The sequence below is a fragment of the Sarcophilus harrisii genome, chromosome 4 (assembly GCF_902635505.1).
Source record: "Sarcophilus harrisii chromosome 4, mSarHar1.11, whole genome shotgun sequence".
Classification (NCBI taxonomy): Eukaryota; Metazoa; Chordata; class Mammalia; order Dasyuromorphia; family Dasyuridae; genus Sarcophilus; species Sarcophilus harrisii.
The window spans coordinates 58,088,373-58,116,335 of record NC_045429.1 but is presented as its reverse complement, the minus strand read 5'-3'; the positions used below and the strand labels follow the sequence as shown (position 1 = coordinate 58,116,335).

General features: G+C 35.3%; 1 protein-coding gene across 1 annotated transcript; it reads right to left on the bottom strand.

The window, feature by feature from the left end:
- Positions 1–16: 16 nt before the first annotated feature.
- On the bottom strand, positions 17–26,165 carry METTL11B (methyltransferase like 11B). The gene is made up of 4 exons (XM_003767431.2): positions 26,012–26,165; positions 12,183–12,358; positions 1,570–1,819; positions 17–732 (listed from the first exon to the last, which is right to left on the bottom strand). The coding sequence occupies exons 1-4, from the start codon at positions 26,163–26,165 to the stop codon at positions 449–451; spliced, it is 864 nt and encodes a 287-aa protein (XP_003767479.1). The 3' UTR covers positions 17–448.
- Positions 26,166–27,963: the final 1,798 nt, after the last annotated feature.

Below are 27,963 nucleotides of genomic sequence, written 5' to 3'. Positions count from 1 at the left end.
CCCTTCATCACTTCTCCCCACCCTGAGACTATAATAAATTTGATATGAGTTATACATATTCAATTGTCCAAAACCGTATTAATCATATCATTTAAAAAAGACATAGACCCAAAGGGAAAAAAAACCACATACATGAAATACAGAAAGTGAAAAATTGTATACTGAGGTGAATTGAATTCTAACAGACTTTTAAAATCTCACTTCCTACACTTCCATTTCCAAATACTATACAGGCCCGCAACCTCTCATTTTGCTGATTAGATAGGCAATATGGTACATATAAAATGATGAATGCTGACCTTAGAATCATGGAACCTGAATTTGAATTTCCATTCTGCTACTATGACTTTGAGTTAATCACTTAATTTCTCTGGGCTTTGGTTTATTTTAATGTAAAACAGCAGGGTGGATGATTAGTCAGGTACAGATCTAAGGTCCTTGTCAACTCTCATTCTGTGATCCTAGGAATCACCTTTCTTCGCAGAGCAAACATCCACACTGGCACACATTGCTCTGGAAAATCCTCTTGTTTCTCTTCCCTCAGAACTACCAGCCCACTCTTGTGAATGAGGCTCTGGAGAATGTCCATGTCGCGGATGACGCTACTATCAGATGAATCAAAGATACAACCTTGGCGGGCCACGTTGTCCTTCAAGATGATGATACCGTTTTCCTTCAGACCTTCACAACAGCGAGAAAGAAACTCAAGGAGGTCTTTATCAGTCAGGTTCCCTGGAGACAAGAGGATACAGGTATAGCGGTGGGTCAGTAGGTCATCATTCTGCTGCTACTCTTACATCAAACATTAAACTCCAGAAGTTGAGGATGGACCTACCTTATCAGACTCACAGGAATATTGTCAGGATAAAAAGGAATGAAGCTTCAAAGTACTCAGGAAAGTTCTATCAGATAAATGTATTGTGGCTCATAAATTGCCTCTTATTAAATGTAAAAAATATTAATAGTTGACTTGCTCTCTTAATTCAATCCTCATCAGGGTGAAGGTGTGTATTGTGTGTATCTGTGTGTGTATGTGTGTGCGTAATTCCATCTTATAGGATTTTCTCATGTTTTTAAGGATAATGAAAAGAGGGGATCCATTTTACAACCCCAAATAAAAACATATCCTATAAGTTGTCAAGACATTAATTCTGATGACTCCTGCTTATTCACCTGCCATCCCTAAAGCACTTTGAATATATTTCTCTCCATAACATGTCACATCCTATGAAGTGAATTCTGTTTGAAATGGGAAAAAATGCAGGAAAACATAACTGGAAAAAAATTATAAAAATTATTTCACTTAATATTTAGATATTTATGTGAATTTTTTTTACATTTCTCTAAATTCAAACATAAACATTTTCATAGTGTTCATTATCATTGTTTTATTTTTGTCATTTTTATCATTTATCTGAAAGTATAATCACAAGCCTCATTCAAATCTTCTATAAGTTGGATGTATAGCCTATAATGAATATTGTGCCTCCTATAATTTTTGTTCTGAATCTGGGTTTCCTATTAGTTAGAACAAGGAGAATGAAAATGATAGAGTGATACAATACTAACCAGAAACCCACTGAATCCAAATGACATCATATTTTCTGAGGGCAGGTGTGAATTCCTGAAGGCTAGAGCAGTGATAAGTTTCCACTTTGTCACCTTTGGCTTGTAGGTAATTCTGGGCTTCAGCTAAGAAGGTTTCCATCATGTCCACCAATTCTACACTGTTGAAAACTGGCAACAAAACATGTTTGCTGACCCTTCCTATCCCAGAACCACAGTCCAAGGCACAGTCAGTACCTGCTTTCCCAGGACCCTGTAGACAGCAAAAAGAACATGAAAATAACTTCACATGTGTTTTTTTAATTGTAGGTAGGGATAAGGGAAAGAACCTAGAACTCAAAAATCTTAAAAACAAATGAAAAAAATTTTAATGTAACAGGAAAAACATTAAGTAAAAAATTAATTGCAAAAAAAAAAAAAAAAAAAAAAACAATGTAAAAGTCAACTTGAACTGTATCTGAAGCAGTGAACTTTTAATTAGCAATTCCCAATTACCTCAAAGAGTAAAGCTGTAAACTCAGAGTTGGGAGACAACTAAGACAGCATCCAGTCCAACCTATTCTTCTTTTAAATTTTTTTTAATCTGAGTCTCCCTATATGACTTGAGGACCTGATCTTATCACTGATCAGGAAGAAGACTGACCCTTTCTAACCTGGGCCAATGTGTCCCTCTTTAGGAAGTCTGGTCATCTCTATTCCTAGGGACTCAACATATTGGTACTACACTTAATGTGGACAACCAATTTACCTCAAACCTTTGCAGTTCAGAACTCATTAGCTTTAATTAATCCTCCAGCATCAGTGTTCCTAGTGAGGGGATAAAACATTGCTTTGGTAGTTAAATGGAGGATGGATTGGGGTGAAGAAAGAATTGAGGAAATGGAAGCAATTAGTGCACATAGCCTTTTTTCCAAGAGTTTTACTGAGAAAGGGAGGAAAGTTATAAGACAAAAGCAAAAAGATTTTTAAGTTGGTGGAGACCAGCATAATATTTGTAGACATTAAGGAAGGAATCCAAATATAGAGAAAGGTTGAAAATATGCAGGAAAGCAGGGGTTAATCTGCTGTGGAAAAAATTTGAAAGATGCAAACAAGAGTACATATAAACATTTTGTTCTTGATTAGGAGGAGATATTGGAATAAAACATGTGAGATGATGTCAAGTAGTTGTAAGAAAAGGAGAGGAGAAGGAAGTCATAGAAAATAGTTTTGATTTTCTCAGCAAAGTATGAGACAAAATCTTTGGCTAAGGGAGTAGGCTCAGGAGGGGAACTATGAGAGAAATGAAGAGTTTGGACCAGCTGCTAGGATTGAGTGGGACAGCAAAATCTATTAGGGAAAAATAGAAAGATTGCCTGAGCAGCCAAGGAGCATCATGGTGTATAAAGCACATTCATCTTCCTGAGTTCAAATCCAGTCTTAGACACTTACTTGATGTATGAGCCACTTAATCCTGGTTGCCTCAGTTTTCTCACCTATAAAATGAGCTGCAAAAGGAAATAGCAAACCATGCCAATATATATATATATATATATATATATATATATATATATATATAAACTTGCCCAGGGTCACACAGCTAGGAAGTATTAAGTGTCTGAGACCAGATTTGAACTCAGGTCCTCTTGATTTCAGAGCTGGTGCTCTATCCACTGCATCACCTAGCTGTCCCACCATGGCAATATATTTGCCAAGTAAACTCCATATGGGGGTCACAATGAGTCAGAAATAACTGAAACAGCTCAAAAACAACAAAAAGGATTGCCTTGCAACAGTGAGAATCCAGTTGGGATTAGAGAATTAATTTTTAGCATAGCTTGAGTAGCTTTCTCTAGTTCAATTTAGTAGGAAATGAATAGCACTGCAGAAGGTGAACCGGAATTCAATCTGAGCATATTGTTGGGAGACAGAAGTTGGAGTGTCATATTGGAACAACTGCAAGAAAGGCATCATAGATGGGTTGCAAAGTACATGAACCAGGATAAAGAAAACTGGAAATTAGGAAGAACCTAAGTGATGAAGAGCTTTCAGTGACAAATGGGAAGTGATAGGAAGCCACTGGAGCTCAATCAGAACTATATTTTATAAAAATCACCTTAGCAATTGAATAGAGAATAGACTAGAGTTAGAAACCAATTAGGAGGCTATCACAATAGCACTAAACTACATGGAGTTTCCTCCCCTGAACATTCCTTGATATCTTAAGATACTGACCTTTTGTTCCCAATAGCATGGGCTACCTATCTAGAAGCAAATGCATAGACTCTATATTTTGACTGTGATAAGAAGATCAAGAAGTAGATCATTTGTTTTCTTTGGAAATTGCTTTAAAATTTGAACATTTTTTGAAATCTCTTTTGGGTAGCCTAAAGCATTCCTCAGATGGTCTATGGTTTATTTGAGGTCCAATGTGGATGGAATGGGATCGTGTATCAATCTTTAGCCTCAGTCTTTCACCTCAAAGATTAGATCTAATATAATTTCCATTCAAATGAATTCAATTGGTATTTATTAAATGTTTGCTGCACCTACACACAAAGCACTGTAAAAAAAAAAAAAGTTCATTCTTCTGGAGAAACACATTTGTGTATAAAAATAAATACAGAGTTAGGCTGTCAAAAAGCCTATGTACCAGCCACTGAGCTAAGTTTCTGGGATATAAAGTAAGGCAAAAGACTGTTCCTTCCCTCAAGGAGCCTCCATTCTAATGGGAAAAACAACATATAGATCATTAGCTTCATATAAGAAATTATTTCAAGGTGGAGAGAACACTCATAATTGAAGAAATCAGAAATTTTCTTCAGTTGGAAAAAATTGGTAACTTTTCAAGACTCTTGTAATATTTTATATTTTTAAAATTTCATGACAACCCCCATCCCCGCCCCTCACCAAAACTGGGCAAAAAGCAAGTCTGTACATTCCATTAACTAGGGGGTGGGGAGAATTAGCCAAAACAAATTTTTCATATTGAAAAAGAAAAATAAAAAGGCATTTTTCTGATTTTAAAAGTTTCAGCTGTGCCAAATTATTTTGCCAAACTTGGGATGACCTCTGTCTAAACTTTGTGCTTGAAATTAAGGTAACAAGACATTTGGAGTTGCCCATTAGAAACTTGAGTAGAAAATCCACTCCTGATTTCTGAGCATTCAGATCAAGGGAAAAAATATGCGAATGAAGAGAGAAGGAAAACAGCAGAAAAGCTAGTTACTTCTCCCACACAAAGGACCTTTTTCTCAACTATAGGAGAGAGAGACTGGGTGCTGCTCTTTAAGATGAAAACTACCATTAGCACATGGACTTACAGGGATCTCCTAGAATCTGCTATCCTGGGTCCAAGGTACGCTCTGAGTCCATATGTATTAAAACCATAGCTCACAGGCTTCCACAAACTTGTTTAGTTTCAGTAATCAGTCAGAGAACACAATTAGTTCAAAGCAAAAGAATTTAATATAAAAGCATAGTAATATAAGAGAAATAAAATTTATCCCCCATAAATCTACTCAGATACTATCAGTAGGAAGAATAGACACACACATAGGGATCTTGTGTGGCCAGGATGCATTTAGAGGGACACAATGATGTCTTGAAAACTGCAGTTCCTTTTGGGGATACCATAATACCACTTCCTCAGAAGCCTAATCCCTGCTTATAGACACAGCTCTTTTGGAACTTTACTGGACAAGTTGCTTCCACAGGACACAGACTATTTGAATTGTACTTAACTTGATGCTACTCTGATGAAGATATGGTCTTTGCCAAACATGACTCCTCTGGACACTTCTCTGATGGATATATAGTCTTTCCCAGACACTGCCAGACATCGTTTCTTGAGCATTTGCCTATGGAGTATATCCCTGCTTCCTGCTTCTGGCTTTGGCTGAAGTCTTTGGCCATAATAACACCTCTTCTTTATGGGAATAGAGGATTGTGCAATGCTTTTCTTAAATTCAAAAATCAAAGACTATTTAAAAGTTCTGTTGGACAACAATACTATATGATGATCAATTCTGATGGACATGGCCATCTTCAGCAACGAGATGAATAAAATCTGATCCAATGGAGCAGGAATGAATTGAACCAGCTACACCCAGCGAAGGAACTCTGGGAGATGACTAAGAACCATTACATAGAATTCCCAACCCCTCTATTTTTGTCCACCTGCATTTTTTATTTCCTTCACAGGCTAATTGTATACTACTTCAGAGTCCGATTCTTTTTGTACAGCAAAATAACTGTTTGGACATGTATACTTATTTTGTATTTAATTTATACTTTAACATATTTAACATGTACTGGTCAACCTGCCATCTGTTGGAAGGGGTGAGGGGAAGGAGGGAAAAAATGAAACAAAAGGTTTGGCAATTGTCAATGCTATAAAATTACCCATGCATATAACTTCTAAATAAAAAGCTATAATAAAAAAAAGTTTTGTTGGAAACATAAAAACTAGGAGTTTGACATGTAAGTCACTGCCACTAAGTGCTAGGAAGTGGGTGCAGAGCCCAAGGTGCAGAAGCCTCCTGTAGCACTGAGGTCCAAGAAGGTGTGGAAGAAGTTGAGAGCTGGTGTAGGATCCTGAGCAGTGGGGAAGTGATAGAGCTTTGGGTGGTTATTTCTTCATTTTTCCCCAAGTTGTTTGGAACAGGAGATTCCTGATTAATTGGGAATTAGGTAGAAGATGAAAAACAACAATGTGATACAGATTATAAATTGGAGAATTAATTTGAATTAAAGATGGCAGAAATGAAACCAAGAAAAGGCTTGTATGAGAAACCTTGTATGAAAATCAGTTTGTGGTTTTTGAGAAGAGGAAAATATCCTCTCCCTTAGGACTGTAAAATGCTTTCAGATATATATTGCAGAAGCTGGGGAGATCTTGAATCAGTGTTCCTTGAATTATGCACAGCTGATTAAACCCATTGTAAAGTCTTACCCCTCAACATAAGTACCCTCACCAGGGAAGGTGTTGTGCTCTATGAGCAAAGCAGAATTGAATTAGCTCAGCAAAAACAGGAGATGTGCAAAGTTAGAGAAGCACCCCAAATGCTCATAGGGACTCTTTGTGTCTGACCTGTGGCAGAACAATCTGAGCTAGTTGGATAAGTCACTTTGATCCTAACATAGTGCTATCATTCTGGTCTTCTTCAAGAGCTAAGGAAAACCATCAACTTGCTAAACAAAAGATGCCTTGTCTCTTCAACTGACCCTCACATGGTACAATGTTGAAACCCTTCACCATTCTAGCTGACCTTCTCTGGACATTATCAATAACATTGCTAAGCTATCATGCCCAGAAGTGAACACTAGAGCAAGAGATAAAGGCACCACTGACCCTTCTGTGCTACAGACTATCATCTTCAGGCAATACATGCATATGGAAAAGCATGCAAAATTAGGAGACTGACCAGTCTTTCCAATTAATAGAGAAAGAAACTGATCTACATAAATGTTAAATAAATAATAATGGTTAAAAAAAAAAGCTAAATTAAAACAAAAAATGTGATTAAGATGTTTTATTAATTGGTTGAATAAGATATATGTATTTATATATATGTATATATATGAGCATATATATGCACATATATATTATGTATATGTAAAAAAAAAAAAAAGCTACTCAAAACCAATCCTTCTTCTGGTCTCTTGTATAAATTCTCACGTCTCTTTGCCCCATTGCACTTTCCACCTTTTCACAGATATTTCTCTTCTCTTGGGAGTTAAATAGTTCTCTGAGAAAGGGATGGGAAGACTGAACTCATGGAAGAAGTCCCAGTGCTACACAGACACAGACAACATAAGCACTCTCGCTCTGGCTACACTACTTCATCATGACTAGACATATGTCCACTCTCAAATTTCAAAGAATACTTTCTAAAGAGTTCCCTCCCTGCCACATTTGATGTGTAGATGAAATTGTTGCACAAAAACCATGAAGTGCAACAAGCTAGACAAAGATTTGTTTGACTGTGTCTGGTCTGTAGGGAATGTAAAAGGCATAAATATAGTCATGTGTTGATTTCTTTCTATTTAAATAATTTCATAAAATTAGCTTGGATACACACACATGTGGGGGAAGGAGAGAGAGAGAGAGAGAGAGAGAGAGAGAGAGAGAAACATATGTTTAACTGGACAGAGTCCAGTTATATACAGTCATTCTGGAAAGGATATAATAATACAATCTCCTAGGGCTGTATTTCTCAAACTATTTGGTCTCAGAAGTCCCTATAATCTTAAAAATTATTGAGGACCCCCAAAAACTAATGTTGATATGGATATGTATATCAATATTTACAATATTAGAAAATAAATGAATAAAATTTTAAAATACATATTCATACAGAAATATATTAGCATATTTAATATATTACATGTTAACATAATATAGTTTCTTTAAAGTAACTATATTTCCCCCAAAAAAATAGTGAAAAAATAGAATTGTTTTACATCTTTTTTGCAAATATTTTTTTAATGTCTGGCTTAATAGAAGACAGTTAGATTCTCATATCTGCTTCTACATTCAATCTATTGAGATGTTATTGTTGTTAAAGTATATGAAAATTTTTTAAAAATAAAGTATATAAAGAAAATCTGGTCTCATATTCATAACTAGATAGAAAAGGGGAAAGTATTTTAATAAGGAAATTCAATATTAGAACTATTCTGAAAATAGTTTGGGGTTTGCAGACTCCCTAAAAGGTCACTTTTGTTGACTCCCAGGAGTGTTCAGACTACACTCTGAAAACTGCTGTCTTAGAGTGTTGTCTCCCTATCTCTTTTCCCCTCTCCCCTCTATCAAGGACCAGCCTTAGATTCAGAAAAAAATAGTGTTGAAGTCCTACTTGTAATGAATGTTGATTTGTGACCCTGAGCAAGTAATTTCATCTTTAGTAGGCAAGACATCTCCCTAAGATTCAAATTTGCAGTTTCTTTGGGATATGGCCAGTATACAAATTTATTTTGCTTTTCTATATTAATTTGTTACAAAAATTTGGTTTTTCCTTTTTCTTTCAGGATGGGAGTTGATGGGAATGGAGTACATTGGGTAGAAAGGGGAAAAAATGGGGGGGAGGAATAAAATTTATTTTTAAAAATTGTCCTAAAGAAAGGATAATCTGAAATTTAGACCAAAATCATATTTTTGGGAAACACAAGGATATTATGAAATAATACTAGCTATTTTTAAGAAAGAGCAAATTCACTATTTTAAGAAGTTGGAAGAGTGGCAAGACATCAATACTACTATCAGCAGCAGCCTAGTCTTGTTTATTTATGTGTTCAAGAAACATATTTGCATCAAATGCAAACCCTCTTTCTATCCTCTTTGCAACTGTGTGCTGAAGTGAAAGCAATAAAAATATTCAAACATCTGCCTTTTCACAGCTGACACAAAAATAAATCTTGTCAGAGACAAGTATTCCCTCACTTCTTGGATCTTGCTCTAGCTACTAATTTAGCAAATCATTACACCCTGGTGTAACAATAGCAATATTAACTCTAAAAATACACTGTTTGTATCCAATTACAGGACACTTCACAATAAGCATTGATAGCTTGGAAAGAGAGCCTTTGTAAGCCCCAAGTCATTCAGTAAAGACAAAGGTGATAAATGTTGAGCTAGAGGGGACCATAGGTGCTATATATTCTTGATAGATGAGGAAACTGAAATTCTAATATGTTAAGGGATTTGTCCAAAGTGGCAGGAGTAGTGTCAGGTAGAATTTGAAGTTCTCTTTTGACACTGGCACAATGACCCATCTCCTATTATAATACAAATACAAAAATCTTTTTGTACTATTTTCTTATTGATGCTCCCTTTCTTTGCCCAACTTTTTCTATTCAAATCTTCCTTCAGCATTAGGGAAAATGGAAAAAGTTTTCTCACCTCAAAGGAACTGGGAGCTACCATCATTACATGACCTTGAGCCCCCTGAAAAATGAGAGGGGGAACGAGAAAAGTCAATGGAGCCTATCCATGGATCCTTACTGTCAGACTGTCATCTTACTCAAAGGAACAAAAATGACAAGATGAGTGACTAAATTCATCAAGTGTTTGGTTCATCAAGTGGACCAAAATTTTACCTGAAAAGGGACATATGCAGAAATCTTCCCTACAATTCCCAGCCTTTACCTGAATCCATTGTTTCCAGAGGCGGCTCATTGCATTTGGGGAAATCTCTACTTCTTTATATGACATTTTCTGGAGGCTCTTCACCATCCAAGTTTATTTCTCCCACATGCTGATATCCTTACTAAAATGCGACTCACATAACAAAACACAATTTCCTAAATATGCTCTAAGTATAGAGTGATTATTTTCTATCTCCCTTGTGGTGCAAGATAAGTCATGATGTTAGCGCCTTCTCTCTGTTGATCATTTCTGGTTTAGTGCTCCAAAAATCTTAGTGAAATTTTAAATTATTAAAGCATTAAAAGCTTCAAGGTTCAACAGCTTAAAACTTCAGTAGGACTTTTGGGATGATACCCTGCATATCTTATTTATGCATAATTGTTTCCATGTTGTTTCCTCATTATACAGTGAGGATAGGAACTGTCTTTTGACTTTTTTGCATCCTTAAGTGATAATATAGCACCTAGTATATGGTAACATTTAATAAAAGTTATTGGCCTGTGAGACATATTAAGCTTGATTGGAGAGAGATGTGGTTCATATTCCACTAAATAGAGGGAATGGACTTTTACCATTTCACAAAACATTAATAAAATTATGAATATTTTACTTACAAGTACCCACCCCCAACCCCAAGAAACATAATCACAAATAATAGCTATCACCAAAATCCCTGATTCTATAGCTGATGGGAAGCTGACCAAATAGAGAAGTGACTCTTCAGCTACCATCTTTCACAGCCCTCACCACTGGTCTCAGAGTTCAGATATATTTGAGAGAAGGGGAAAGGAACTCAAGATCCAGAGGGGCTTAGGACTTGGGAGTTTCGACTATTAAATGTTATTGATACAATTCAACTATATTTTAGGCCAAATATATTCACTGCTTTTTAAGCCAACCCTACAAGTCTATAATTATTTCTGTGAGAAAATTCACTACAAATACCTGCCAATCAATTGACAAATGAGCTTTTGGAGTATTATCATTAATAAGCTGTGAATTTCCTGTGCACACACTATAGAACCTTCTCATAAAAGATTATTACAAGGATTAGGATAGTCCAAAATTGTTATATTTCTTCCACAAAAAATTTACCTTGAATCTACTTTGGATATATTAATTATGTAAATGTTGTTTGTTTGTAGAATAAGCTTCTTCAGGACAGATTGTGTTTTGCTTTTTGTCTTTGTAACTTTAGCACCTGGCTTGTTAGAGTGGCAGATACTTTAATAATTGTTTGTTAATCAATTTATTGAGATGGAACATTAGTCTTTTTTTATGATACCAGTGTTAATGAAAGAGTTAGGATCATAAATCTATAGCTAAAAGGGCCTTCAAAGGCTATGTAGTGGAAATCACTCATTTTATGGTTAAAGGAACTGAGGCTAAGGAAAGCTGTCATTTGTAAAAGCTAATAAATTTCAGGGATAGGATCTGTCCCTTTACTCATTTATTCACTCATTAAACAGATATTTGTTGTATTCATACTTCTACTGTACTCTTTTTAAGGAAATAACTTACTTATGCCCATGCCTAGGAGTGAACTGTATTTTTCTTATTTAAGAACCAGCAAAATTAAGCACAGAAAGATTTACTCCAATGTTGGAGTCAAGGAAATGAATTTTTAGCTAAGCAAATTCTTATCTACAAAGTTATAAAAGTTTGCAAACTCTATCAAGGATAAAGTATCCCAACCAGTAAAATCATGGGCCCTAGAAATACTAATATACTTATAGGAGATTTTTAAAAACTCCACCATGTCAATTATTAGCTATTTCTATTAATGCAAAGCAACATATATGCATAATTTTAGCTAAAAAAAATTAGAAAATACCCAATCACATCTACAATTTGTATTTACATGTATCTTCTTCATTAGGATATCAATTGCCTATCTGTGCAGTTCAGAAGAGAATTCATCTTTGAACTTTTGATGTCCCCTTGTGGTCATCAGTTTATGGCATGAGCACAATTTTTGGAAGATAATAACAAAAACAACAAAAATAACAACCAACATTTAGATAGTTGGGTGTTGTTTTACAATTATTTTCTTATTTGATTCTCACAACCCTGAGAGGTAGGTATTGTAATTATCCCCATTTAACATATAAGGAAACTGAGACAAATAGGGGCTAACTGATTTGTCCAGGGCCATACAGCTAGTGTAAATATCTGAAGCTGAATTTGAACTCAGGTTTTCCTGACCCAGGCCCAGCACTCTATCCATTGTACCACCTACCTGTTTTTTTTTTTCTGAAACACATGGAATTAGTCCAGTGCTATGAATACTAAATGTCCCTAAATGGATCAACTAGTTGCTTAATGAAGCCAACTTCATTGGTGGTCCAATGGAGGATGGAGAAATTAATGCTCAAAATAGTTCATCCTGCAGCAGTCCAGTTGCATCCCATGAGTTTCCTCTATTTTACACACTAAGACTTTTCTACACACTTTGCCTCCTCATCAAAGCTTCACTTGAATAACTCACCCCAACAAACTTCCTAAGAAATTCCCGGGAGGCCTGGATGTCTGTGTTAGACAGCTCAATATAGTCTCCCATCATCCCCTCTTCTGTCGCAGGAACTTCACGGTAGAAGAGTTTTGCTCTGGCATAGAACTGCATCTCACCGTTGATGACTTGGCTGGTTAAAGCATAGAGTTTCACTGCAAATGGAATATCACAAATGATCATGCAAGATGGGCCATATCTTGAGTCAGTTTTCTTTTGGTATCTGTAGTTTCCCAAGAAGTCTCAGGATGGAGCTAGGCAATAACTGTGACAAAAGATAATCAGTAGGAACTATAGGATAACCCAGAGAAAAAGAAAAACCAACTCTGCAATCACAACAGAAGTGTGACTTTCACCTCTTATCTTTGGGTTAATCTTAATTTCATTTTCAGAGGCTGAAATTGCAACTGCTGCAATTTTCTACTATATTTATAATGCATTTTAAATATATATATATATCTTCTAAATAGTTTGCTTTATTTGATTGATGAAGGGAGACTTAATATATTAACTTGGCAATTTAAATATAGAAGAGTACAGGGTCAACCCTATACATCAAACCAACTATTTACATAGGCTCAGCCTCATATTTTATAATAACACTCTTTCCAAATCAAAGAAATCTAGATGTCAGATAATCTACTTTGAATATCCAGCATGATTGTTTATATTTTTGAAATCTGTAAAATCCAAGGGATAGTAAATCATAAACTCATAGAATTTAGGGATAGGAGAAAATGTAGATATTATATAGTCCAATCTTCTCATTTTCCAGATAAAAAAAAGACTTAAAAAAGGTGATAAAGTTTGCCTGAAGTTACAGTCTTAAGAAATCTACTTTTCAATATACCATGCTGACCTTGACCTTATATATTATACATCCTATACAAGTTTTTAATTAATCAATCAATTAATAAATTTTTGTTGAGTACCTTGTAGGTAAAAGCACTTTGGGGACTTTTGGAAGACTAAAATTAGTCCTGGTCATTAGAAAGTTTATGGTCAAATTGGGGAGCTAAGCAAGCTATTTGAATACAATCAAAAAGCATTTATTAAGCACTCTCTGTGTGCTAGCTGTTGTGTTCAGTGCCACAAACACAAAAAGTTAACTAACAAGGCAGTTTATTTAGGACATTGGACATTACCTTTATAATCTAGGTTATCAAAGGTTTTTCTGATTTTCTTTTGGGAATCTGCTTGGTAGATAATAGTACTTAAGCTTAAGTCCTCTTGACCCCAATACCTAGTCTTCCCTTAGGTATAACTGAGTCAAAGAGAATAGGGCACATTTCCAATTCACATAAACTGAAAAAAAAAAACTTTGTGTAAAAAGTAACAAGCAGAAATGATATAAATGGCAAACATCCTAAACCTGGCTCTCCCGCTTCATGAAGGTGGAGACTTTGGCCTAAGGCCAAATATTGGATCCCCTTGTCTCAAATCTGATTTTCCATGCTCACTTTTTTTCAGTTTCAGTAAGACAACCCTTGGTTAAAGGAGAGATTCTGTTCCTTTTGCTCAGAGTTCCTATGACTATAAGCAATGTTTTGGTCAACAACACCCATGATTTTATACTAGTAAGTGGTTACCACTCATCGTACTATGTATTCTAGTTTGGGTTGCTTCATTCTTAATGACTATCTAAATCAAAGCATCATAAACTGTGGGTACCAACCCCACATAGTGAATTTGGGGGGTGCAAAAGATTTGGCAACAGTAAAAGGTATCAAATATCCTGTCAAAATTTAATTCTTTATTTAAAAATAAACAAGCACATCCATCTCATTAATGTGAAAATTTACTTTCATGTTTAGTAAATAATAAAATTATATGTATACCAAAGAATTGTTTTAAAATAAATTTCTTTTATTATCAGTAAATGCTTGTATACCTAGCTTATATACCTATATATACAACCTTGCATAAAAATTTCTTGAACAAAAAGGGGTTGTGAGTGGGAAAAGTTTAAGAATCCATGGCCTAAATTGGTCAAGAACAGAACCTTAGAATATGAAAGGGATAAACTGAGGGAAGACCTTTCATAAGGATATGGCTTTGACCCATGCCCTGTGACTTGAGACTTTGCAAAAACAAGTTGAGTTATAGCTAAAAGCTGCAGGTGTTTGATTATCTTAGATAAACAAATATTTCCCCCCTGTGTCTTAAATTAGCCTTTAAGTACCTAATATAGTAAAGTGTATTCTGGGGACCTCATTTAGTTTCTGGGTGTATCAGAACTTTCCAACCAATAAGAGAAAAGGTCAGAGAGTATGGTTGGAGCTTCTGGTGAGGGTCTATATAATCCTGTGTTGGCATTTTGCATTTTGCACTCTTTTACTGAAAAACACCTTGTCATATGGGAGTTGCCCTTTCTCCCGAGATTATAATAAATCTGTTTTTGCTTTTTCTTACTCAAAGAGTCTCTGATTTTAATTTGGGTTCACTTTCTCACACAGAACTGCAAGAGATTTCAAAGATCGTGTAACAGAATACTTTTTTCTTCTTTTCTTTATTCAAACCTGTGATTTCATGAGTAAAGAAGTATCTTTCCAACTTTTTTTGATCAGATAATCCTATTGGTTAAAAAAAAAAAAAAGAATATCCATCCTCATATAATTACTTATATTCTTAAGATTTATACATATACATATATTAATAATTATAAAAGGTTAAGTAAGAGCTAACCATATTATTATTAAGTATTAATAATCCCTAATAATAAGAAATAATAGGTATCACCTAACAATAGTATAATAGTATAGGCAATGCATATAAATATTATCCTATTATGGACCATTAGGTGATAATATTAGAAAAGTACATGTAAGTATATGGATACATACAAAAATACTTGAAAATAAATGAAACAATTATGAAATTTTTAAATAATAAATTATTTATTAATAATATAAAATTCATTTTGCTTTCACTTAAAAATCATTGTAATGACAATTTAGTAAAAGCAATGTCACTTAATAGCCTTCATTATTTTGGAAAATCTTGGTTTGATACTTTATAATACCACAATTCTAAGATCTGATTTTAACCTTGTAAAGGGCCACAGATAGTGGGGTAAAGTATAGTTGATGCAAAGGATACTTACAGCAGGGTGCTTTTAGTTAGCACTTACTCGGTTGTGATTGATGAGATAATGGTTCTCTAGTTGGCACATATTTAGTATGATGTAATGATGTAATCATACTGAGGTATTTAAGGGCTAAGAGTACTGGAAGTTAGAGACTCCATGCCTGACCATTGTAGTGGCTCACCTGCCTCCTTCATCTCCTCCACTAAGACCAAAGCTGGTCCCAAGATCTTCCAGACAGCTAGTTCAGACACTACATTTTGGCGCCCAAACAGGGAATTCCAAACGGACACTACATAAGCTCAATTTCAATATTTAGCATTAATGAAATAATAACAGGTAGTATTATTTATTTAGCACTTAAAGTTTTCTATGGGCTTTACAAATAACTTCCATTTTATTCTCACAAAAACCTCGAAAAATAGATGCTTTATTTTCCTTATTTTACAGACAAGGAAACTAAGCTAAGTTACTTGCTCAGGATCATACAACTAGCAAGTATCTGAGATGGGATTTGGACTAAGGCTTCATAACTCATTATCTAGAATATTTTCTACTTAGTCACTTAAATTGACTTTATTTCAATACTTGAGTTTAATGGTTGTCTGAAAAGTTTAATTAAGACATTTATGTGTCTTAATTAATTAATTAATTAAGAGAAGAATCATTATCTACATTGAATCATGATGCTCATTTTCCAGTCTCATACATCAATTATGCAGTTTCTAAATGAAAATTTGACTAGCAAATTCCTAACTTCCCTTGAATGATTCCATTTGCAAATAATCACAAGGTGCCATTATAGTTACCATTAAAAAAAAAAAGGATTTAAAAATGACTGAAACTCTTTACTTGAAAGATTTCCAAAATAAGCTAGAAATCAGTTTTCTTCGGTGTAGATATGATGTAATGTGACAGTTTTTACACATGACATCCTTTCATTGTTTTCACCAATTCATAATGAAGAAAATATTTATGATGATCAGCAAATTCAAGTGTCAAAGAGAGATCAAGAATGATGAGGCTAGAGAAAAGACCAACTGATTTGACCAAACAAATCATTAGTGATTTTGTAAAGAGCATTTTGTGTTGAGTGAGAAGTCAAGTATAAGAAAGAAGTTGATAATCTGAGATAATGGAAGGGTGGTCTTGCCCTTGAAGGAAATATATACCTTTTGGAGAGAGATATATTGGAAAGGAAAAGGTGATATGAGACCTGCAGGGCAGATTATATCTCTTTTGCATAAAATATACTACTCACTCCTTCCCACCAAAAAATGGAAAATATGAGGAGGGAAGATTAGGAGAAACTGAAGGAATTCACAATAGTCATGAAAAAAATATGATTGGCGGGATGTTGAGGGAAGAGGAAAGAAAAGAATTTTACCTGTGCCACTTTAGTTGTATTTAGATTATTACCACCCCAATTGAAAGTAGTAGAGTGGGGGAGTTCTGAATTTTAATTTCAATTATTGATATAGGAGAGAGAGAGAGAGAGAGAGAGAGAGAGAGAGAGAGAGAGAAGAGGAGAGAGGGAGAGAGAGAGAGAGAGAGAGAGAGAGAGAGAGAGAGGAAGAGGAGAGAGGGGAGAGAGAGAGAGAGAGAGAGAGAGAGAGAGAGAGAGAGAGGAGAGAAAGGAGAGAGAGAGGAGAGAGAGGGAGGAGAGAGAGAGAGAGAGAGAGAGAGAGAGAGAGATCTTAAAGGAAGAAAGGAGTACATTATTGAAGAGAGACCTAAAGTTTCTAGGAATCCATTTCCTGTCCTCTAATTGATTGATCATTTGTGTTCCTTTGGATAATACCTTCCCAGAAAGGAAACTACTTCAACCAAAACAAATTGGCAAGTGCTTTGCCATTTGTAGCCTAAGGGAACCAAGAAGTGACTTGCTCATTATTACAAAACCAGTTTGTGAGACTTGAACCAAGTTCTTCCTAATTCTAAAGTCACCTTTCTATCCACTATGCCATATGGGTTTCATATTAACAAGAAATGTCATCAAATCTTTGGGGTTTTGTTTTCCTGGTCGAAGCCCAGAACACATAGTTAATCACAAAATTCGAACTAGATTGTTCTCCTTAATTCCATTCAATACTCTTTCCACAATAAACTACCTTCCCCTTGGAGTTCAGTATTGGTTTGACCTTTACTATAGAGCACTGCCAGTGACAGATTCCTGAGATCTAATCAAATAAAGCTGGGATCTCAGAAACTAATCATGGCAGAAAGGCAAACCCTGGAGAGATTCTTTGTAAGTTATCTGAATAACAATATTATTCACTGTACATGGCTCCTTTCCCCCAAACAGCTCCAAGCTCAGTGGGGATCTCATCTCACTAATCCTTCCCACATCCCTGTGAGTTGGGGTGTGAAGCCAAAAATAGCCACTTACACTTTATATAGCAGGGAGTGGTAATTCAGGCCAGGCCTCCTGACAACACCTAGAATGAAGTTCTATTCATTAGACCAAACTGGCTCATGGAACTTTCAGATGAGTCCTCCTTTTTCTCCAATTCACTCCAAGTCCCACCTTCCTTTTACCCTGCCAAAGTACTCAAGAATTTTTTAGGTTTAGAATTAGTAACCTCTGATGTGAACAGATATCTATCCTAAAAAATAATTTAGCAAAAGGATAACCTTACTTCAGTTTGGAGATGGATTTAGGGATGAGAGATGACCCAAATTCTAAATAACTTAATCTTTCTCCCATTGACCTTTTCCTTGTCCTTTCTGTCTCTTAAAATATCAGCTAGCGGACTGAATATGTAGAATGTCTTGCTGGACTGGACAATCATATTCTAATTTATGACAGTTTATGTCAAATCTTATTTTTGTAGACTATGTAAACCCTAAGTGTCTGGGGACTAAATGAAAAAAGCTACTCATGTCTGGGTAATAGCATTAAGAGAATCTGGAGTTATGGGTATGGGCAAGAAGGTGGCCACCATAACTCTTAGAAAGTATCTCAGGAGCTTCATCATTAATTAGTATTAATCCCACCTTTTCCAAGATACAAGATACAGCTCAGTATTTGAATAACCTAATAATCCATGTCCCATATGGGTCAGTTTCGTTAAACTTTTTCTTCATTTCAAAAGAAGTTTCAGTGGGGAGAGGAAAACTTATTGGGAAATGACTGTGGTAGGAAGAATGAAAGATATAAATATAACAACTTAGAAGAAGGAAGAAAACTAGACTTGGATCCCCAAAAATCTCCATTTGAAACTCAGCTCTCTTTCTCCCTAGCTATCAGATGCTGTCCATAGCTTAGCCTGCTTGAACCTCAATTTCTTTTTGTGTAGTGTGGAGTTAATAAAATTGTGGTGCCTTCTTAGCAGTGTTGTAATGAAAATAAAATGAGATTATATGTATAAAGCTCTGTGAAATGGTAGAGAGTTATATAAATAAATGTTGTGATTGCCCAATTGTGAACATTATTCCAAGATTACAGGAAAACAAGCCAAGAACCTCCTTGATCCAATACAAGCAGTAAAACTAACCATAGTCATCATCACCTGTTTAAGTCAACTGCTTGGTAGAGCCTCTTAAAATTTTAATGCATGAAAAGGAATGCTCCCATCTTTCCATAGTGCCAGCAACATTTCCACCGTGAGGGGGATATATAGCTCGCAGGAGTCTGCCTTTGGAGGGGGCCTTTTCTGGTTTGTCAGCTCAACTACTTCTTTTCACCTACTTGACAGAAACATTTAACTAAATAAGATGTATGAGCTGTCACAGTAGCCTCCAGCCTCATCCCTCCTGATAGCTTAAATGTGCCTCATGTTGGACTCTGAGGGAACAACTCACAGGACTTCTTTACCTGGAGAAGAGAAACAACTTTGTCTTCTGGGATATATAATGGTGTCATTTTAGAATTCCTTGAAGCTCTGTGTGGCAAATTTTAGCAGCCAGTAGAAGCTGACCCAATGCACTCTTTTTAAAGATGGTAGGTCTTAGAAAGAATAGCATAATGTGGCTAAAAAAAAAACGTACAGAATTTGAAATCAAGACAGCAGAGTTTTAACCCAGATTCTGAAACTTAATTGCTATATGATCATAACCTCTTTGGCTCTAAACTTCCTCATATATAAAATGAAAATAATTGTGCTTGCATTAACTAATTTAATTCAATAAATATTTATGAAGTGTTTACTATGTACAAAGCATTATGCAAGGCACTGAGAATTCAAAGAAAAATAAAATATTCTTTATTTTTAAGACATTATAGAAATATAACAGGAAATGGTATAGTATATATATATAATATGTATAGTATAATATAATATATTCCTTATAAGAATAAGGGGACAAAACATGTATACAGGTAAATAAACAAGAAGCATGCATGAAACAGAATAATTTCAAAGGAGAAATATCATTTATACTCAGGAATTCCTCTTTAGAAGGTCAAGTTTGGAAGAAGAGAAAAGATAATGGGTTTATTTTGGACATGTTGAATTTGAGATCCCTATAGGACATAAAGTCTGAGTTATCCCAAAAGCAATTACCTTTAGGGGAGGAGTTGCCATGGGAGCCTGGAGAAGAAACAAAGAAGTTTGGAATAGCTTAGGAAAGAGTGGATAAGTGATTCCATTAGAGACAATGGTTCAGTTGTTGCTCTGATTGCTTTGTTCAAATCAAGTAACATAAATTTGTAGTGGATCTAATCAGCATGGTGTCATAACTTTTTTATAACTCTGTGAAAAGCACCTTAATAGAATAAAGAAAGCAAGTGATAAAGGCTTGGTAGGCAGGGATTGAAAGCCAGACTGAGGACTTTGTATTTTATTCTAGATCCCATTGAGAGTCTGAATATTTTTGAGTAAGATAGAAATGAAGTCAGAATTGAGATTTTGGAATATAACTTTGGCAGTTTGGATTATGAATTGGAAAAGAGAGAGAAATGATCATTGAACCCATGGGAGCTGATGAGATCATTAGGGAAAAGAGTGTAGAGTTGTTATGAAATTTAAGAAAGAACAATTTAAAACTTAAAGGATTACATAAGTGTTAGCTATTATTTTTAATTGGATACTGATTTCTGGATCTATATCTGATTCTCCCAAAAGACAATCAAGAGTGTCTGTATTTCAAGAAATCTATGAATTAATAGTATCATAACACTGAAAGTGAAATGAATGAGGGAGTGAATTAATAAATAAAAAAAGAAAGAAAAAGTATTTTTAAGTGCTTATTATTCTTTCCCTTTAAGATGAAAGTCCTGGAGGACAGTGATTATATTTTTGCCTTTTTATTTATCTTCAGCACTTAGTCCAATGCCTGGTACAAAGAGATACTTAATAAGTATTATTGATCTGACTACTATGTGAGGCACTGAGTTAAGCTGTAGAGTTACAAATAGGTAATGAAATAGTCTCTGCACTCAAATAGTAAAAGAAAACCTGTATATGGGAATGGTGAGTCATAAGGAACCCAACTTTTATATGAGAAGTCACCAGGTTAATGAATGAAACTAGAGGGCAATTGATCTTTAGCCTTCACAGAAGCATTGGTAGTGATCTGAGGATAGTTATTTGCTGAAAAAACAAAAAGAATGATAGCTCTGGATGTATAGTTCTAAACCTAGACTGGCACACTTAATAGTGCCACTCAGTAATAGTGAATTCTTGCCTAACTGTACATACTTCTGAGTGGATACTGTGCTAGTTGCTAAAGGAGAAGAAATGGTTCTAAAATCAAATAGAAATGGGGCCACTGAACTGAACATAAAGATCCCTGTGGATGGCATGTTGACTTAGGAAACCACAAATTTAAATTACCTCTGTTTTATTGAATTTTTATTTATTTTGTTAAATATTTCCCAATTGCTTTTAATGTGATTTGGATCTATAACTTCATCAAGGTCACCCACTAATCACATATTTGACACATCTGTTATAATGAATACTGACGATGATGATGATGATGAATTCTTACTTTTGTGAGAAATGTTGATTAATAACCAATATCTTGGGGAGATTTCAAGGCTCTCATCTTATTCCAAAGTCTTGATCTAAGTGATGCTTGAACGATTTCATTAACTCTTCTCATCTTGGTCATTTTGTACCTAATCTTATAAGGAATTAAACCTACATTAGCCCATTGTGTTCTACTCAAGCTTTGGTGAAGATAGATCCTTTTTTCTAGATAGTTCAAGGCAAGGGGTGACATGATGTCACTAGCAGCCCTGCTTTTCTTCAAAAGTTATAAAAATTGTGAGCCCACCACTTTGATTGTCTTTGGTCTAAGAGAGATGGCCAAATGACCGTCTTTTTATTATATAACCTGTTGACCTTATTAATAAAATGATTAAATTACCCAGAAACTATCCCTCTCAAACCTTTTTAAATGCCACACTTTAAATCTTCTATACATCATTTGGACTTTTGGAATCATTTTTGAGAGTTTTGAGTTATTAAATACTCTATAAGGTCTACAGATTTGTCCATTGATCCTCAGTACTCAAAGCAATGTTCACTTCCTTCTTTTTTCTTGTCATTTCAAACAATCATCCACAAACAAGTCTGGCTAGTAAACCAGATTAAATTCTGGCTAATATACCAAAGCATATTTGTAACCTCCAAAGAGTGCCTTCCTTTCTGAATGTCCCAGCCCAAAATTCACGTTTGAATAGATTTTCCCCCCACTTTCTCGTCATCAAAAAATGTGGCACAGCATATATTGGCATTTGTTCCAACTGGGAAGATAGCTACCAAGCATTGCTCTCATTTTTTTAGAGCTTAGTGATGGTAAATAGCACTTCTCATAATACAAATGTGGAATTTTAATTGAACAGGTGCTTGTTCAATCACTAATCTCTGCAGCTAAGGGAAATCATTTCAGCAAAATACTTCATAGCAGAACATTACTATAAAGTTTTTTAGTTGTGAAGACTGATTTCCTTCCAATCTCTTTCTCTACAAATAGTCTATATAGGCAACCCACTCTCCTTCTATAATAATTCTCAACATTAAGATCTCTCTTATAGGCCCTAGGACAGGAGGACTTACTTTTGTAAAGAGGACTTACTTTTTCATCACAGTAAAATCTTGATATCACCAATTGCTGGCCATAAAAAAAATCTATGAATAAATGTAATCAAAATGGACTCCCCAAATTTCAAAGAGGCATTCTGTATATAATCTCCTTGGGCAAATCATAATGTGTCACTACTTGATAATGACTACCAACTGCTTTTAAGCCTAAAATTAGTTTTAAGGTAGCCATAGTCATAGATCTTAATCCCCTTGGTATTCCTAGCCAAAGAACTAGGGTTATTTTCTAGATAATTTACAAATAAGAAAATTTGATTATGGGCATCATGGTATAGTTGAAAGTACAAGTTAAAAATTATATGAAACACTTTCCCACACTTTTAAAAGTAAAAAAAGATTACTCCCAGAATTTGATCATGGCAAAATAAGGATGAATTCTGATTCCGTCGGCTGAAAAAGTAAAGTCAAGAGGAGAAGGTTTGGAGGGAAAGATAATAGTTCAGTTGAGGATATTTTGAATTTGAGAGACTGGTGCATCTTCTAAGAGAAGCTATCCTGTAATAAGTTAGAGATTCAGGTCTGGACATCAGAAAAGAAATAAGAAATTAGTCCCTATCTCAAAGAGTTTATATTTTATTGGGGAGGAAGGTGGAGAGAGTGGTTAATAGTTATACCAATAAGTAAATACAAGACCATTTAAGATGAAAACTCAGGGGATAAGGAAAGCTTTTAGAACCCAAATTGAACGTTGTAAGAAGCTAGAAACCAGTTCATCAATAATAAAATAAGGAAGAAAGACTTCTCCAAAAAAGAATCATCTAAGTTAAGCCTGGAAGAAAGCTAAGATTTTTATGAGATGTACAATAAAGTTCATCTGTCTACAATAGGCAAAGAAAGGATGGCAAAAGGATGAGAGAACACTGAGAAGTCATATAAATTATACAATTCGGTTATACTATTCAAAACTAATTGAAGAGAGAAAACAGAAGAAATAGTCATTCCCTAGAAAATAGCTCATGGCTCTCAGGTGCTATCTTAAAAAGCATTGTTGAAAGAGAAATAGCACTTTCTATAAGTGCTAATTACTATAAGTGAGACAACTTGTAGATTTCATGATTTTTTTTTTATGAGCAGAGTAAGTATTACTCACTTGGGCATATATTCACCTGAATTAAACAAAGCCAGTCACCATTGAAATAGGTCAAAATCAACTTTGAGAGATTTTTTCAGTGCTGAGAGGTATAGAAAACATTTTTATTTTAGCATCAAAGTAGCAGCAAAGATTTCAATAAGAGGTAACAGTGATACAGTGTTTTAATATTGCAAAGCGTTTTTATAGTTTATCTTGTTTGATCCTCACTGCAGTCCTGTGAGTCAGGATACTTATTATCCCAATTTTAGAAATGAGGAAACTTGAGACCCAATGTTTAAGTAAGTGACTTACTCAAAGTCATACCACTAGTAAGCATCTGAGGCAGAATTCAAACTCAAGTTTTATCCTGGTTCTAAGTCAAGCATTCTTTGCTTCTAGAGTTCTATCATCAACTATCTATGAGACTATAAACAAATCACAAAACTTCTCTGAGCCTCAATTTCCCTTTATGTAAAGTTAGCATAAGACTTCCCATACTTATCTACCACAAAGGGTATTATGAAGATCACCTAATAGATTTGGAAAATCTTCACACCATTATTAAGAATTATTATTATTATTATTATGAATGGTTCTACCCTCAACCTCCAACTAGGAACTCCTACTCCCACCCTTGAGTACCATCTTCTGATGGGTAAGAGTTCTTAATATTTAACCAGAGATAAAGTAATCCAACAATCCTAATGACTTAACCAGACCAAACACAAACTTCACTGGCCATCACTCTCCTATATCTGTTGTTTTCCCCTATTAGGAAGTGAGGGGAAAAAATTCCACAAGGACAAAGACTGTCTTTCTTTTTGTATCTATATTCTTAGTGCTTAGCACACAATAAGCACTTAATAAATGCCTTTGTGTTTATTCACACAAAATATAATTGATCCAACTTCAAGACTCCTTAACAAGGATGAGTTCTTATTATAATTTTTCCATGAACAAAAACCCTGTTCAGAAATAGTTTTAGGCATAAAAGCCTTAATTCAGATTGTCCTTTATCCATGTTCCCCTCAAGTAGTACAATTTCCTTCCAAACATTCCTCAGGTGCTACCTTCTAAATGGAGCCTTTTTCCTTCTAGTTAATGCTCTCTCCCTTTTTGAAAAGACTTTTTATTCTTATGTATATACTTTGTGCTTACTTATCTGTGCATGTGTTGTATTCTCCTAAAAACTATAAGGTTCTCAGAGAGCAAGGATTATTTTGTCTTTATATTCTCATCATAAAGAATGATGCCTGACACATAGTAGGCACTTAAAGGTGGATTGAATTGAATTAAATTTGTTGACTATTTCCAAACGCTAAAAACTGCTTTCACTTGAAATCCAAAGGGTATTTCAGGCAACCTCAGAAAAATTGTTTGGGAATTATACATGAAAACTCCCTTTCAGTTACTGGAAAAACTCGACTATAAAAAGCAAACTTATTCCCTAGTAATGACCATTTTCTATAGATTAATTATAAATGATGCTCTGATTTGACTAATTCAATAGACATAAAGGGTAGACAGATCTGATAAGCTTTTTATTACTCTGTTGTCCAAATCCTTGAGCTTTTTATTACTCTGTTGTCCAAATCCTTGAAAACAGGAGGGGACTAGTGGAATATTGTCCCAGTTTCTCATAACAAATCCCCTTTCTACCAGCTCTCTATTCCTGTTAAATAAAAAGAATCAAAAGCTGCATTTTTTTTTCTTTTCTCTGCTTCTTATTGTGTCTCCTAAAGATCAAAGAAGGATATTTAAAGTATAAGAATTTGGGGAAGGATATCACACTGGAGTCATTTCAAAATCAAATTAAATTTAATATAAGGGACTTATCAGAAACCCAAGCTAAAATCGTTTTCCTATCATTGTTTGGTGAGTCTACACCCTCCTGGATCCTTAAGAAGCTGCTGTTCAAATTTATCCAACTCTTGAATATTTGCAAAATTGTAAAAATTTGCAAAATAGTAAACATACCCTTGGGATAATAAAATAAAAATAAGTGCTAGGAGCTACTTTAGAGGGCATCCTTTCCAACCCCCTCATTTTTCAGATAAGAGAATTGAGGTCTGGGGAGGCTTAGGAACTTGTTAAAGTCCCACAGATAGTCAGTGTCAGAGGTGGACTTTGAACTGAGGTCATCTATAAAATGAGCTAGAGAAAGAAATGACAAACCACTCCAATATCTTTGCCAAGAAAATCCCAAATAAATTCTGGAAGAGTGGGACATACCTGAAATGAGTGGCTTTAGTGCCATTGAGTACACTTCCCATCGTACCTTGGTGCATCTCCTTCAGACAGAAGAAGTGCTTCTATTTCTAGATCTCAAATGGGAAGTGAAATGCCTTGACTACAGTGAATCTCAGAATAGAAAGCTGCAGTTCCAACTCACAATTTAAGGTACAGTTCCCCAGAGATTCTGTTCTCTCCTCTCCCCCAAAAGAAGTCCTCAGCCACTTGTCTGCTGGAAGTTGCCCTCCAGGTGATTCATAACAGCAAAAGAAAATGTGAAAGGCTCTTTTCCTCCCTCTTCCCCCCTCACACGTCCCAAGCAGCCAGCCCCCTCAAGCACCTGATCTTGCAGGTCTCATGGACTCACCCAGAGAAAGTTTTTCCAGGAGATAAAGGTAACTCTGAAAAAAGTCATTGCGGATTGCCCTGTGGAGGATAAAGGACATGCTATGTCGACACAGCTCATCATCTGTCTTTTTCCAACGGGATCTAAAGGCAAAGTGGGCCCCCAGATAGGCCATGATGAAGGGAAGAGGGAGAGTGTAAAGGAAGACTCCTGCCTGAGCACTTTGTAGACTGAGTGATGTGCTTCTGCAGTTCAGGGCTGTCATTTTAAACCATCTCCTAGTCCCTGTCATTCTATATCATGGCTGAGTGCCATGGGGTGGGTGGAGATGTCGGGGAAGGGGGGAAGGGAGGAAGGGAGGCAGGGAGAGGTCAGACTTTTGGCATTTTCCCCAGTCTCTTGGGTGTCACCCCTTCTAGGCTAGCAAGTGCATATATTATTTCATTTGAGCCTCACAAAAGGTGATGGCAAAGATGAAAACAAACTGAGATACTGCTTTATTTGTTGCTACAAACACACACATATATGTATATATCTATTATATACATGCATACATACATACATACACACACACATTCCCAAAACACCTAGGATTTGCTTTGATCCCAGTCTTGGACATATTTTAATTTCCATATCAAAAAGTCAGGGATATGTGCCTGGCACAAAAGGAATGCTTGTTAATTGAGATTAAAAAGGAAAATAAAATTTGCCAACTTTTTCCATGATTTGCCCTATTCATCCTGGAATGTGGAATCCCATTAATAAAAGAGCCTTCCATTGGGTGGCTCCTACAAGGCATTTTTTTTTACCTTTTGTGAGGCTCAAATGAAATAATATATGTAAGGGGCTTTGTAATCCTTAAAGTGCTACACAAATGCAAGCTCCCATTATCATCATCTCAGATTTAGAAAAGTCTTAATAAGTCTGCTGAGATGACCAGATTTTACATCCATAACTTCTAGATGCGAATGGAAAAAAAAAATAGGGGATAGGGGACAGGGTCAAGAAATAAAAGGAGAGGGTTCTACACTGGGCACTCTCCTACACGGCAAAATTGGCATCTCCAATAGAGCAACAAATTTCTCACAGACTGAAGCACTTCCAGGAGAGAAAATTCCTTGGTCACTCATCTCATCCTATACCTGAAATGTTATTTAAAGAGATTTCTTCTTCTGCCATTTTTTAAGAGTATAAAACTTTTCTCTCCAGCACATGCACTCAGATACCCAGATGTTTCCAGTAGGAAAATAAACAAGAAATTAATATATGGCTTGGGACCAATATAAAGAAAATACCACAATGGCTTTTTTAAGCTATGAGATTTAACCTTTTGTCTCTGTTTTCAGTCCCATCATGAGGTTGTCAAGGTCACATAGGTGGGCATGCTGGGAAAGGGAAAGGAAGTCAGAGATTTCCCACCTTGACCTTTGATTTCCATGGTTTAATATCTATGGTGCCTTAGGCTTTTTCTGCACATGAATTTCTTTAAATACTTAAGAAAAATATAATCTCTTCTGTCCCTCATATTCTTATATAATCCTAGGATAAAGGTGGTACTTCAATAAATGCTTTAGCTGATTTCTAATTTATCTCTAAAGAGGTTTCATGGTCTTCCAAAGAAAGTTGAAAATGTACTGAAGTTCTTAAAACAGCCTAACCTATGCCTGCTTCTTTCTTATCTCAGGGACAGAATCCCATAGTGGTAGTGGATTTAAGAGACAAGGAAGGATACTTGAGTTCAAATTCCTCTTCAGATACTTATTAGTGTTCTCTAGGGCCAGATGGATTTATTTGTGAATTTTACCAAAAATTTAAAGAACAATTAATTCCAATACTATGCAAACTATTTGGAAAAATAGGGAAAGAAGGAATTCTATCAAATATTTTTATGACACAGACATGGTGCTGATACCTAAACCAGGTAGGATCAAAACAGAGAAAAAAAAAATTATAGACCAATTTCCCTAATGAAT